This window comes from Camelina sativa, chromosome 15 (genome assembly GCF_030686135.1).
Source record: "Camelina sativa cultivar CO46 ecotype springtype chromosome 15, ASM3068613v1".
Lineage (NCBI taxonomy): Eukaryota > Viridiplantae > Streptophyta > Magnoliopsida > Brassicales > Brassicaceae > Camelina > Camelina sativa.
In genome coordinates, this window is record NC_141894.1 from 31303385 (window position 1) to 31317112 (window position 13728).

The 13728-nt window shown below is 36.6% G+C and overlaps 2 protein-coding genes, 1 non-coding gene and 1 pseudogene across 4 annotated transcripts; 1 reads left to right on the forward strand and 3 right to left on the reverse strand.

Moving 5' to 3' along the window:
- Positions 1-2532: 2532 nt before the first annotated feature.
- LOC104773061 (uncharacterized) lies at positions 2533-4849 on the forward strand (annotated as a pseudogene). The gene is made up of 3 exons (XR_015582719.1): positions 2533-3938; positions 4030-4135; positions 4210-4849. The product of XR_015582719.1 is annotated as an uncharacterized LOC104773061 (transcript).
- A 100-nt stretch (positions 4850-4949) lies between these two features.
- On the reverse strand, positions 4950-6961 carry LOC104773062 (tetraspanin-18). The gene is made up of 6 exons (XM_010497615.3): positions 6452-6961; positions 6020-6119; positions 5806-5886; positions 5631-5735; positions 5331-5519; positions 4950-5219 (listed from the first exon to the last, which is right to left on the reverse strand). The coding sequence occupies exons 1-6, from the start codon at positions 6742-6744 to the stop codon at positions 5175-5177; spliced, it is 813 nt and encodes a 270-aa protein (XP_010495917.1). The 5' UTR covers positions 6745-6961; the 3' UTR covers positions 4950-5174.
- Positions 6962-7164: 203 nt separating this feature from the next.
- Positions 7165-8856, reverse strand: LOC104773060 (putative transcription factor At1g61730). The gene has a single exon (XM_010497613.3). It carries the CDS (start codon positions 8721-8723, stop codon positions 7422-7424), a length of 1302 nt encoding a protein of 433 aa, XP_010495915.1. The 5' UTR covers positions 8724-8856; the 3' UTR covers positions 7165-7421.
- A 2893-nt stretch (positions 8857-11749) lies between these two features.
- LOC104773059 (uncharacterized) lies at positions 11750-13713 on the reverse strand. The gene is made up of 4 exons (XR_015582720.1): positions 13377-13713; positions 12730-13262; positions 12587-12644; positions 11750-12214 (listed from the first exon to the last, which is right to left on the reverse strand). It is a non-coding gene; the product is annotated as an uncharacterized LOC104773059 (transcript).
- Between the last annotated feature and the right edge of the window lie 15 nt (positions 13714-13728).

Sequence of the window (13728 nt, forward strand, 5' to 3'; positions counted from 1 at the left end):
TGAGAACAGTTGAAAGTTTGATGGCCCCTAATTGGTTATAAAAACCGGTCCATGAATCATGATGTGATGTCTCTACTCTCTAACCAGAGAAACGAGAGAATTAATCAAAGCGTGCAGATGTGAGATGTGTCCACGTTGTTGTTGTCTACACTCTACATTGCCATATATAGAAAGGTTTTAATTTAATTGTTTAATAGTTTGGGATAGGTTTTGGGTTTTTTTACCGTTAGGAGACCTGGGGAAAAACTGTTACCGCAATGTTTGTCTTTGACTCTTTTTGTAGACGATACATGATATCGTATTTTATCGCATGTTTAAAACAATATTTAGTATTCTAAATATTATTATGAACCTAATTAGTTTGTAGAGTACACTAGCACAACTTGACCACAATGTCATTTGGGATTCTTGTTAAGAATGCCACTTTTTTAAGGAATCTATTAGGTATACCATTTTTGAATAGTTTGTGAATTTTACCACTTTTGAGAAGAAAAAACATATATATTTTCAGTTTTTTTTTTAAATACATTATATACTTAATATCAAATACTAAACTCTAGAACAAATAAAATCGAATCCAAACATAACAAATAAAACGCATCTTAACTCAAATTTTTGTAATTTAGAAAGTGGTAAAATACACAAACTATTCAAAAAGTGGTAAAATCAACAAAAATCACTCCAAAAAATGGTTTTTTCTTTGATTCATGTCATTTTCTATATAGATATATATATAAAATCAGAATATTTAACATACTCAATCATACAAATGGAAAGGACATCTTTATAAAAAAAAATCATCTTTATAAACGGAAATAAATGGAAAGAACATCCAACCAAAATATTTATAAAGGGACTAACGGAGTCTAGCATATCAGTTATAGAGAATGAGATGAGATCGATGTTTTTACGAACATTTAGTAATGAGAATTAGTATTGACGTGCTATTCCAACATTATATTTGGATATGCGTGATTAGGTAAACAAAAGGAGTAAAATCATTCAAAATGTTTTTAAAATCACTCTTGTTAACTTGGACAAACATCCATGTTATTTTTTTTTTCTATATTTTGTCATTAGATGTAATTACTTTTAAAATAGTAGAAATTCAAATGCTTGGTCACTAAAAATTCAAATATAGAATAAAACTATTTCACCTCTTCTTCTTTTTTTTTTTGGGGATGTTACATTTGGACAAGAAAAAAGACATTAAGAGAATAAGTTGGTTGGTCCATTTAAGATATTCCTGGTCCCAATTATATTGAAAATACATATTAGAGTAGATTATCATTATTCTTTTATATTTTTGCTTGCATACATATGATAAAACATATAACATGCTACTTGCTTTATCTCGATCCCTGGATCATCTATTATTAGCAACTGCGATAATGACATAGTATATATATTTCTTTACAATTTTTTTTTAGCTTGCGAGATAAAATAAAAATATTGTTAATTTCCTTAATTTTATGTTTGGTTTGAACCAACTACACATTATTCACATCATTGGTACATACGAAAAAGAAATATCATCATTAGTATAGTTGAGAGAGTATAGTGTCCGTTGTTTTACAAATTCTTTGTTTTGTTTAATAGTGTCCGTTGCACTTGCGCACTGAAAAAAAAATTGTATTAAAAAAAAAAATCCTTTTATATACAAATAAATAACAGAGTCAATCGATTTAGTTGCCACAAAAAAAAAGAGAGTAAATCCACTGATAGAATGGTTGAGAAAAAAAAAGTAAACAAAAGAAGATAAGCAGAATTACCAATTATAGTATTAAAAATTAGAATACGTTAAAAAAAAAAAAAAAGATTATGTGAACATATCAAAATTTTAGAAATGCATTCATCCAGTAACTAATTTCATCTTATATATTAGTTGAGACAAACCATGAATGCATATAGTAATAATGTTCTTCAACCATATATTATTTAATTCCATTTACTAAAACATTACAAACTTTAATTACAAAAAACGTATTAATTTTTCCCTCTCCTAATTAAAAAGAAAAGAAGAAGAAAAAAAAAGAGTCCCTTTTGGTACTCTCTAGTTTCTACTAACCAGAACGAACGTCATCTCCTAAAAGCCTGTAACTGTTCAATTCGCATAAATCTTCTCCGGCGACTTCTACATCGACGGAGCTTGACAGTGTCTCTAAATCCTGCTTCATACTAACCAGGTCCTTCCCTCTCTCTCTCTCTCTCTTTTCTCACTGAGTAAATCAGAAAAAGGTCTTAGCTAGTTTAAAAGCTCCGATCTCACTTTCCGATGCTTCCTCGTTCTTACTTTGAACCGAATCTGATCTCTCTTCTGTTTTCACGAGCTCGTTGTTTCCAATCAATTTCATGAATTATTCGAAATCTGTGGTAAATGCAGATTCAGTAAGAGGTCTAAGGATTTCGAAGAGTCGATCTCTGATGCTATTAAGGAGTTCATACTGAAGGCTGAGGTTGAGAAGCTTACTGAGTCAACTAGTTTATGCTTGAGTTGAGGACAACTAGTATTGAGCAAAAGCCATTGCTAGTGAATCTATGAAAAAACTCATAGCTTGTTGAAGATGTCGAAAGAGGTTGTTGAAGATGATAGACAGAGTTCTAATAATAATAATGTGGTTGCTAAATTAATGGGTCTAGAGACTGCTCCTCTACCACGGAGCAGATCCAGATGCTCTTCGTTGACTTGTGTGGGTACTACTACTAACGAAGCTGCAAAGTTTCATAAGCATCACAGAGAAGATGACAAGGCTAACCTCCTTTCAAGAAAAGCAAGTGTGAGTGATAAGCAGATGGATCTTGTTCTTCGAAATTTCATGGAAGCGAAACACTTGGTTACAGATGACAAGAAGCCTCACAGGTCCAAGGAGTTTCAAGAAGCACTCCAAGTTTTAAGCTCCAACAAAGATCTGTTCGTTAAGTTTCTCCAGGAATCAAATTCTTTGTTGTCTCAGCATCTTTCTGACTCTCAGCCTGTTTCTTCTCATCCAGAGGCTAAGCGCATTACGGTATTGAGACCTTCCAAGGCTGTTGCTGCTCAGAAATGTGTGGTTGAAGATAGTAAGGAAACTGGATGGATCGATGATGCGCAGCCAACTCGAATAGTTGTCTTGAAGCCTAGTCGTCCTAAGAAGGCTCTAGATATAAAGGCTATTGCTTCACCACATAATACTTATTTTGACGAGGCTGGAGATGCTGAGACTAGACAAGTGGCAAAGGAGATTACACGTCAAATACGCAAAACTTTTGGGGGTCACTGCAGGAACGAGACTCTTTCTTCGTCTTCTTCTTCTTCTTCTTCTTCTTCTGTCTTGTCCAATGGTGATGATTGTTCGTTACAAAGGTCAAAAAACGAATATCCAGTGGGAAACATTAGCATCTCTGAGATCATGTCACCATCCTCTAGGCATTCATGGGACTGTGCAAACAGGTTTGAGAGTCCTTTCTCTTCCTCTTCATTTAGCCGAGTCTCGTGTTCTCCAGACTCATCTGTCTACAGAGAGGCAAAGAAACGGCTCTCTGAGAGATGGGCAATGATGTCACTAAACGGAGACACACAGGAACAGAAAAACTTACCACCAAAGGCCTCAACGGCCTTGGGCGAAATGCTTGCACTTTCAGAGACGAAGATACCTGTCGGATCCAATGAAACAGTTTCATGCATAGGTGATGGTTTAGATCAAGTAGCAAGTACAAGTGATTCTCTGAATACCCTTGAAAGGTCAAAATCAGTCCCTGAAATCAGGCTCAATGGTGAAACCTCAAAAGCAAAAGCTCACCGAGAGCTTACTGAGTCAAGAAGTTTAAAGTCATCTTGGAAAGTTTCAAGCTTCTTCTTCTTCCGTAATAAGAAATCAAACAAGGAGAAGACAGGTGCACCCTCTCAATTGGCTATACACCGTGAAGCATTTCAACAACCAAGCATATTTACAAATGAGGTAAATCACAATCTAATACTCTAGTTGTGAGTTTTAGTACATGCTCGGGAACCATTCTTGTTTTAATCATCTGCCATTGATTTGTTTGCAGGGAGAAGTGGCAAATGAAAACCAGGACCAGCCGAGTCCAGTTTCGGTTCTACAGCTCGATTTCGGAGAGGAATGTTCTGGATCAGCAAAGCCATGGACCACTGAAGGTTAGTTTTAGCTCTCTCGTGTTAAAACTTTACAAGAGTATCAATTGTAACACTTGTACTGTCACATTTCACAGGAGAAGAAATGTCTCTTAAATCTAATCTGATTGACAAATCACCTTCAATTGGATCAATAGCTCGGGTTCTCTCATGGGAGGATGAGTCACATACAGACACAACTAAACCCGCAATGAGAATCGAGGAAGATGAAGACTGGTATGGCTTCATCAAAGCGATCTTGATAGCGTCTGGTTTCAGCGGTAGTGGCTCGCTTATGGCCCGGTGGCACTCACCAGATAGCCCCTTAGACCCATCATTAAAAGACAAAATTGCCAACAAGGAACTCATCAAACGCAGGAAACAAAGATCAGACCGCAAACTCGTTTTTGACTGCGTTAATGACATCATAACAGAGACAACATTATTAACACTTGCAAGCACCGGCTTGACCAAGGGATTTGACATGGTGGATCATGTTTGGACAGAGTTACAGGACTGGGCATCGAGGGATGAGTTTGTCGGAAAGATGTGGAGTTATAGACAACAAGTGGAAATGAACAACCTGGGGGCTGAAATTGAAGTGATGTTGCTGCAAGAGCTTGTTGAAGAGGCAGTCTTTGATCTTACTCGATGAAACAATGTATATATATACATTGATATTAGCTTTTGTAATGAAACATATATATAGATGATATAATTGAAGTATAAGTTTTAACATATAGATACAGTTACAATAATCTGTTTCTAATTCCCAATTCAGATTTTAATGTTGCTTTTTTCATTGTCTTATAAATGGAATCGAAAACAGCAAAAACAATGGTAAAAACCTCATAGTGGAAATGCTAATTTTTAACCTGTTTCATAGGATTTTGTTTGTACAAGCAAACACACAAATGAAGATGTTATGCTATTGAGTAAACACAATAGGTGCCGTTTTGAGCAAATGTTTTTTGCACACTCGAGAAAAAACATAGAGAAAAAAAAAGCTTCAGAGAGACCATATGGACACATGCAGTTTCAGAAACAGGTTTATTTGGCTTCATCAGCCTTTCGGGTTCACCGCCGCTTGACTCTGGTTCAAACCATACTGCCAAGAGAAAAATTTCACAAAGGAATCGTTTAATCAACAACAGAATCACAAAGCCTTATCCGATCTGTGAAAGTATCAAGAGCCAAAAAAAGAAATGATCGGTTTTACCTTTTCTCTGATTCGGGAGCTCCAGTTTTCAATCTTGCTTGACCCACCAGACGCTTGGTTTCCTTGTGGACCAAGAAGTGGGTCATAAGCTCTAACCCTGGGGTTCTCATAACCTTCTTCTTCGTCAAGCTCGGGTTTCGGGGTTGAAACCATAGCTCTAAGTACCATGGCTAGTAGCAATGATAGTAGCTGAGAGAAAAAACACAAGAAAGAAAGACTCATGTTTTGTCCTCAAACTCTCTACAAGGAAAATACACATCATGAAAATGCTCAAAGTTAGAAAGGACTGGTTTGAGTTACCTGGACCGCTACCACAGCAATCCCAACCCATTTGCAGATATCGATGTTTTCTTCAATGAAGGCCCTAAGAGTACTGAGTTCTCCAGTTGGATCATACGGAAGATCCTATATAGAGCACAGATTCTAAACAGTTAGAAACAAGTCAAACAGAGTTCGAGCATAAGAATAATCTCACCTTTTCCCAGTGACGATCAATAGCTATGTATGCAACAAGTGCAGCTTCTAGTAGAATGAGCAGAGTTTTGAGAATGGAGTACTTTAAAACTGTCAAGGAGAAAACCGCAACAAACCAAATTTCCAATAACTTTCATGAATGAAGTTGAATTGAACTCGATCTAATAAACAGAGATAGGAATAAACAAAGTAAAGGTCTCTCTGGATAAGGATACAAAACACAAGCAACAGCCATTGATAGCTTCAGCTGCTATGAATCCAATGAAGGTAACAATGCAAACCAAAATACCAACCGCCATGAAAGAGTAGATGAACCTGTAGTACAATCATAATAATCATGACAGAAACCGAATCAGCTGAAGACACAGACAGTAAGAAGAAAAAGTTCCTTCAGCATCAAAACTGTCCTTCAAGCAATTTAAAGCTTGCCCTTTTTGTTTATTATTTACTTCATTATAAGTAATAGAGAAGAAGTAAAATTCCAAGCTTGAGCTAAAACTATCATATTAACGAACTACAAGTTCAAAGCAAGATCATGCTAAAGTTAAAAGTGACAAGAATCTAATTAAAGCCCTGAAATTTGGAAACTTTTTAGAGTAAAAAACCCGAAAATTGGAAACTAAAGTGAAAAACAAGAGTAGTACTACCATGGAGCAGGAAGATCCAAGGAGCGTAGGTTAAAGCCATGATCACCACCACTAGACCCGAGAACGATACTAGCCATGTAGTCAATAGGATTCTTCAAGGGTTCAGAAACCTTAGGAATCTCAATCCCGGAGCTCGATGAAGCTGCCGGAGGCGGGTCCACGGGTAGGTGACGGTTGTATTCATGGAGCATCCATATAGAGTATATAATGATGGAAACACCGATGAAAGCTTGAACAAAATTGAGGATCTTGAGACTAGTAGCAAACGAAACATGGCAGCAATTACGCCTCATGTTTTCTTTTTTCTCTCAAGGTTTGAATTTTTGTTCGGAGGATAAAAGAGAGAAGAAGAGTCGGAGAAAACTTTTTTCAATGGTGGTCTTTATCCTGTAAAGGTGTCACCTCTGTTCTGTTGTTGTTTTTGTTTTCTTATTAAAAATATATGAAGTCATCGCTTAGATATTATTTTTTTTCTTTTAACATCAAGCTTGGATATTATTGTTGTGATTCAATTTTTTTTGTGATTTAATTAGCTCTTATCTGATACTCATATTGGAGTGTTTTTTTAAAAAAAAATTGGATATTTTGTTTAGACTCCTCTAAACTTGTGCTTTAGCTGCAGTGTGATGATTATTACATGTTTTTGTTTGGTTTTGTTTTGCAAAGCTTATATAGTCTCTGCTCATTGCAACAATTGACCAAAGACAAGGCTATTTAAACAACTAACGTTTCTTCTTCATAATTCATAATTCTGAACATAAGAATCCAGAAGACAAAAAGAAAATACCAGAAACGTAGATAAATCCTAAGATATATAACAAAAGAGGACGAAGGCATTGCATGTCCATTTCGAAATCCCCACGGTTAATAACCAAAAAGAAAAGATAAATCCTAAGATAGATTAGATACCAAAAGAGGCATTGCATCTCCTACTAAATCCACGGATACATCCGTCTAATTGCATGTCTTCTTAGATGGCTTGGGTAAAAACAGAGGCCACTTCCTTCACAATGTCAGACTTCAGCAAGAGCAGTTCAAATTCCTTGGCCTCCACCAACTTCAGCTTGTCCTCAATTCTCTTCTTGGTCTCCACTGGCATCTTGCTCCATTTCTGCTTCAGAGAACACTCATTCACACCAGCGAGACTCACAATTAAGGGAACCACAAAAGACTTGTCAAACAAATCTGATGACTCAGAATCTCCATCAAGAATTACCACTTCCTTATCTTCTTCAACCATATCAACCTTAGCCTTAACAACCTCAGCAGATTCAACCCCATCAGATCCCAACATCTCTTCATCTTCAACCTCCAGCTTCTTCTTCTTCTTCTTCTTATTCTTCTTATCAACCTTGTTTGATATCACAGCGACAGTAACAGCAGGAGTAGAATCAAGAAGAACCATCCCATCATCAGATCCCAACACTTTCATCTCTTCATCTTCAACCTCCAGCTTCTTCTTCTTCTTCTTCTTATCAACCTTGTTTGATATCACAGCAACAGGGGGAGACTTAACAGCAGGAGTCACAGCCACAGGAGGAGACTTAACAGGAGGAGCAGAATCAAGAAGAGCCATCCCATCATCAGATCCCAACACTTGCATCTCTTCATCTCCAAACTCCAGCTTCTTCTTCTTATCAACCTTGTTTGATGATATCACAGCGACAGTAACAACAGGAGCAGAATCAAGAAGAGCCACACCATCATCAGATCCCCAAATACAACTAGCCAATTTGAAACATTTCTTATCATGGGGTTTCAAAAAAGACCTAGAGTCTTTACCCTTAAAGTACTTGTTCTTCAAAGACCTAATCTTCTCAACAAATTGGGTTTTACTAGCATCAAAGCTTATAGAATCTTTGGCTCCAAGGAAAAACCCATTCATATCATCATACGGACTTGTACCTTTCTCAGCTTTGAAATCAATCATCCCTTGTAAGAGAGATATCTCATCTTCTTCACTCCATATTCTCGCAAAAGGAGACTTCTGAGAAAGCGTCTTGGCTCGCTTTGCATGTTCCTCGTTCTCTTCTTCACTCGCTCGCTTCTTCGCAGATCCGGAACTTTGAGCAGCAGCGGCGGCGGCGGTGGTGGAAGGAGTCTTTAGGGGTTTAGGGGAGGGATCTTTGTGTTCGTCGGAAATGGAGAGCTGTTGTTGTTCTTCTTCATCTTCTTCTTCCCCAGATGATGAGCTCTCAACCTCTTCTTCATCGCTTGAAGAAGAAGCTGATGGTGGATCTTCCAAAAAGTTGAGAACCTTCTTCGTGGCCATCGGAAACTTTTTGCTTTTTCTTTTTCTTTGTGTGCGGTAGGCCTGGGCATTCGGTTAACCATTCGGTTTCGGTTCGGTTGTATTCGGTTTCGGTTATTTTGGATATAGTAATATAGTAACCATTTGGATATTTTTGAAATTTCGGTTCGGTTCGATTCGGTTTCTTTCGGTTCGGTTTCGGTTTGGTTATTTAAATAAATAACCATAACTAACATAAATTATATTAACATTAACCAAATAAACCAAATATAACCAAAACTAACCGAATATAACCAAAATTAACCAAATATACAATAACAAAAATACAAAAAAGGGAAAAATATGGATTCAGTTTTACAAAATAGTATTTAACTTTGTAAATTCAAAATAATAACATTTACATATATTGATTAGTTAAAATATTTAATTGTTTTGAATCTAGAAATAATTTATATTTTAAGTTTATTTTATAGTTTTGCATAATATTAAGTATATAATATTTGATATCTTCTAGGTTTTCGGATATTTCGGTTAACCATTTAATTGTCGGTTCGGTTCGGTTCGGTTTCAGTTAGTTTGGATATAGATTTTTACTAACCATTCGGGTATTTGAAGAATTTCGGTTCGGTTCGGTTTGGTTTTTTTCGGTTCGGTTTCGGTCGGTTATTTGGTTATCGGTTATTTTGCCCAGCCCTAGTGTGCGGAAACGAAAAATATGAAAAAGAAGAAACTGAAGGGTTTCTTTAATCATATAGCGTAAAATACATAGGGTTTGCTAATTGGGCCATACTATTCGGCCCATTAATTTATTCGAGCAGCGGGAAGATTTGGGTTGCTTAGAGCATCTACCAATAATTTTGGGGTTCTTAAAATTTTTAGTATTAAAAAGTATATTTTTATAAGTTAAGAACTTTTGTTTGTTAATTAAAATTGTACTCCTCCAATGGTAAGCTCTTAGAAATGAGGTTCTTAGTTTTGAAAAAAAAAATTAATGTTTAAATGTTTAAACAATGAAAATATTATTATTGCATTTCATAAACTTTTAAACATACAAAACACAAAAACATATTAAAATAGAAGTAGAAATTACATATGGGGAAAAAGTTTAGTTGTAATATTGATTTGTGGCAAATTTTTGCCAGATATTCTCAACCAAATCATCCTTCAATTGTTGATGTTTTTCCTGACTACGAACTTCCTTCCGCTTGCTGAGAATGGTCATCAAATTGTTGACATTTGAAGGTCTATCAGTTGAAAATGTAGAGTCCACATGTGAAGTTCTGTGTGCTTCTACTTGTGCGAATTCTGTTGGATCCAACTGTCTATACCCATCTCGTTCGTCTTCTACTATCATGTTGTGAAGTATGATACACGCTCTCATTATCTTTCCAATTGTTTCCTTATCATGGACAAGAGCCGGATTTTTGACTATAGCGAAGCGAGATTGCAAGACTCCAAAAGCACGCTCGACATCTTTACGGACAGCTTCTTGATATGTAGCAAACAAGGATGCCTTTGGATCTTGTGGAATCCGAATAGATTGGATAAAAGTAGCCCATTTTGGATAAATACCATCGGTGAGATAGTAAGCCAAATGATACTCGCGGCCGTTGACAAGGTAATTAACTTTTGGAGCATGACCTTGTAATATATCATCAAAAACCGGAGAGCGATCAAGAACATTGATATCGTTTAACGTACCTGGAAGTCCAAAAAATGCGTGCCATATCCACAGATCATGTGACGCTACAGCCTCTAAAACGATGGTTGGCTTTCCGGATCCACGTGTGTATTGACCTTTCCATGCGGTCGGGCAATTCTTCCACTCCCAATGCATACAATCGATGCTTCCTATCATCCCGGGAAATCCTCGTAGCTCTCCAATATCGAGTAAACGTTGAAGGTCCTCTGGTGTGGGTCTCCTTAGATACTCATCTCCAAATAAATTTATAACTCCTTCAACAAAATTGACCAAGCATTGCATCGTAGTGGTTTCAGAAATCCGGAGGTATTCATCAAACGCATCAGCTGCACGACCATATGCCATCATACGAATTGCTGCTGTACACTTCTGTATTGCAGAGAGACCGAACCTTCCGGTAGCATCTCTTCTTTGTTGAAAGAATAGAATTTCATTAGAGAGTCGATCAGTAATACGCATGAACAACGCCTTGTTCATTCTAAAGCGACGACGAAAAAGATGAGGAGGGTATGTTGCATCTTCACTAAAATAATCGTTCCACAAGCGGATATGTCCATCTTCACGATTTCTTTCAATATGGACTCTTTTTTTCCTTGGCTTTCTTGCTTGTTGGCGATCAGCATGAGCAGCACTAATATGATCAAACGCTTGATCATACACTTGCTCAAATCGATCATCAAGCATTTTGTCCAAATTTTCAAAATTATTACTAGAAGAAGATGCCATTTATTTCACGAGGCAAAATGACGAAGATCAAAATAAAGAAGAAGATATGGAGTTGTGGAGTGGTAAAAGAAAAAGATGAGCAATGAAGTTGTAGTAGAAGAAGTATTAACTTATTTGAATTGTAGTAGGAATAGAAGAGATAAGAGTTGTGGGAGTTGTGGAAGTAATATATGACGATCTTATATAGAGTGGCACAAGTCAACTACATTAACAAAAAATAACAAAGCAGTCACGAGCAACAAGTACAAAGAAGTCACGAGGCAAACAATTACAAAGAAGTCACGAGGCAAACAATTACAAAGAAGTCGGCATAAAAAACAAGAGTAAAAATGGGTCCTTGAAGTCACGAGCAACAATTCACCAAGCATTCTTGTCATAAACCTGTGTTTAGTTGTCTCTTCGATCCACGGGCATACTTGTCTCTATCTGTCACAAGCCACAACAACACATCCATCAGTTTAACATCGAAAGAACACATAAAGGTTGGTAATCAAAAGCACAAAAACATAATATGACACAACAGAAACTGATTACAATAAAAATTCAAGAACACAAACAGATTAAACATCACATTAAAACTTCAACAACAGAAACCGATTACAATAAAAAGGCAAGAACATAAACAGATTAAACACATTAAAACTTCAACAACAGAAACCGATTACAATAAAAAGTCAAGAACATAAATAGATTAAACATCACACTAAAACTTCAACAACAGAAAAATATGACATTAAAACATGAAGAACAGAAACCGATTACATGAAAATGTCATCAATTAGCTTGTTCTTTAAAGCTATATCATGATCAGTTAGTGGCTCTGTTTTTGCAAGTATCATTTCAAGGAGGTTACGATTGCTAATCTTCTCTGTCAAAGCAAAATTTTTTTGCTTTAGCTCCAATATCGCCTCTAACTCCAACAGATACTTGCTATCTTCATCATCAGTGGCTGTTTTCTTCACGTTCTTTTTTTTTGCCTTTGAAGCCTTAATGGTTGTTGTTATCGCCTCTAACTCCAACAAGCATTCTTGTCACGTTTTGGTGGTTGTTGTTATTAGCAATCAATGTCAAAGTACACATTTACCTAACATAACACAACCAAACATTGAACTCAAAGACCATAACACTAAGCATTGAACTCAAAGACCATAAGTATGATGTAGACATTCCTAATCAACACCTAACAAGCATTTATTCTACCCACCAAACACAATGCAATCAATAAAAATTATCTACATATATCAAAGCTTTCTCACAAATACAATTCAAAGTTTAGAGAGCCACAATAACTATGCAATGTGAAACGGTAAAGGTGTGGGGAGAGCTTGAAGTGGACAAGGTGTGGTTCATATGCCCAACTATATGCATTTATTATAAAGCAAAAACCTTGACATAACTAGAAAGATAGAGAAAGCATGTGAAGATGAGCAACTTCATAGAGTTTAAAAAGACGTACCTTTGGTTCTGCTGCAAAGGATTAAAAACCGTATAGCTAGAGATGATTGTGTTGTTCCCTAAACCGTGACAAAACGAAATAAGATTAAAAGACAAGATAACCCAACTCTCGTTTAATTATCAATCAGTCTCATGGGTACAAACCTGGATGCAACTTAAGAGTCGACACTTCTGAGGATCTCAAAAGAGAGAGCGAAGCTACTTAAGCCTCAAGTCAGGAGCTTGATGAACAGAGGAGTCTCTCAATCAGGAACAAGCTCCTCGGAAACGAACATGGAAGGCATTCAAGAGAGAAGACAAGTAAGAGAGATATCGAACCATAGAGATATCACTATGACATGTTTTTTTACTTTCTCTTTTTTACGAAAACTCTATCTATTTCACATGTGCCTCTAAGAATCAATCGGGAACAAGCTCCTCGGGTGTCTGTTTAGAGTTTAGATTGTGAGTGTATTCAAAGCTCATGAACAAGACAAACCTCATAATTCAATCTCACACTCAAAAACAAATCCATACATAATCCTAATAACATAGTGAATATGTAATTGAAAAGCTTTGGTTTTCAACAAAGATCCTTGAACAAGACAAAAATTACCTTGTCAGATTCCTCATCTCCTTTGGACCTTCCTCCTAAAACAACCACAAACATATCACTTATCTCCACCAGATTTTCCAACCTGTAATCCAGTGAAATTCACCATCAATACAATCAATAACAATCAATAGTCTTTAATCAATAAAACCACGGTTAGTCAGTGAGATTGAATCGAATCGGTGAAGAAGAAACTCACCGGAGAGAAGAAAACAGTCGGATAATCTTCAATTTGGTGAATAGGACAGTCACCGTCGCCGATTAACTGACCCAGAGATCCGCCGATTAACTGACCCAAAGATCCATAATTGCAACTATAAACTCCGCTTGAGATCCACCGTCGCTGGATAGGACAGTCACCGTCGCCGATTAACTGACCCAGAGACGCTTGAGTCACTGTCATCGGAGGTCACCAAAAATTCAAATCGTTCTCCTCTGTTTGCATGTAACTCTTCGCGAGAGAGAATGAAGAGGAGAAAAAAAAACAAGTTTTCTTTTTTTCTAAAATGTTTTACCCAACCAGTTTTGACCACGTCGATGACTTCAAAGGA

Excerpts from the sequence above, each read along its gene's own strand:
- LOC104773062 (XM_010497615.3), bottom strand. The coding sequence starts at position 6,744 with ATGAGGCGTAATTGCTGCCATGTTTCGTTTGCTACTAGTCTCAAGATC. Across the intron at positions 6,120-6,451 it reads TTGGATCTTCCTGCTCCATG|GTTCATCTACTCTTTCATGG; the intron begins GTAGTACTACTC and ends ATTGTACTACAG. Across the intron at positions 5,887-6,019 it reads ATGGCTGTTGCTTGTGTTTT|TACTCCATTCTCAAAACTCT; the intron begins GTATCCTTATCC and ends ACAGTTTTAAAG.
- LOC104773060 (XM_010497613.3), bottom strand. The coding sequence starts at position 8,723 with ATGGCCACGAAGAAGGTTCTCAACTTTTTGGAAGATCCACCATCAGCT.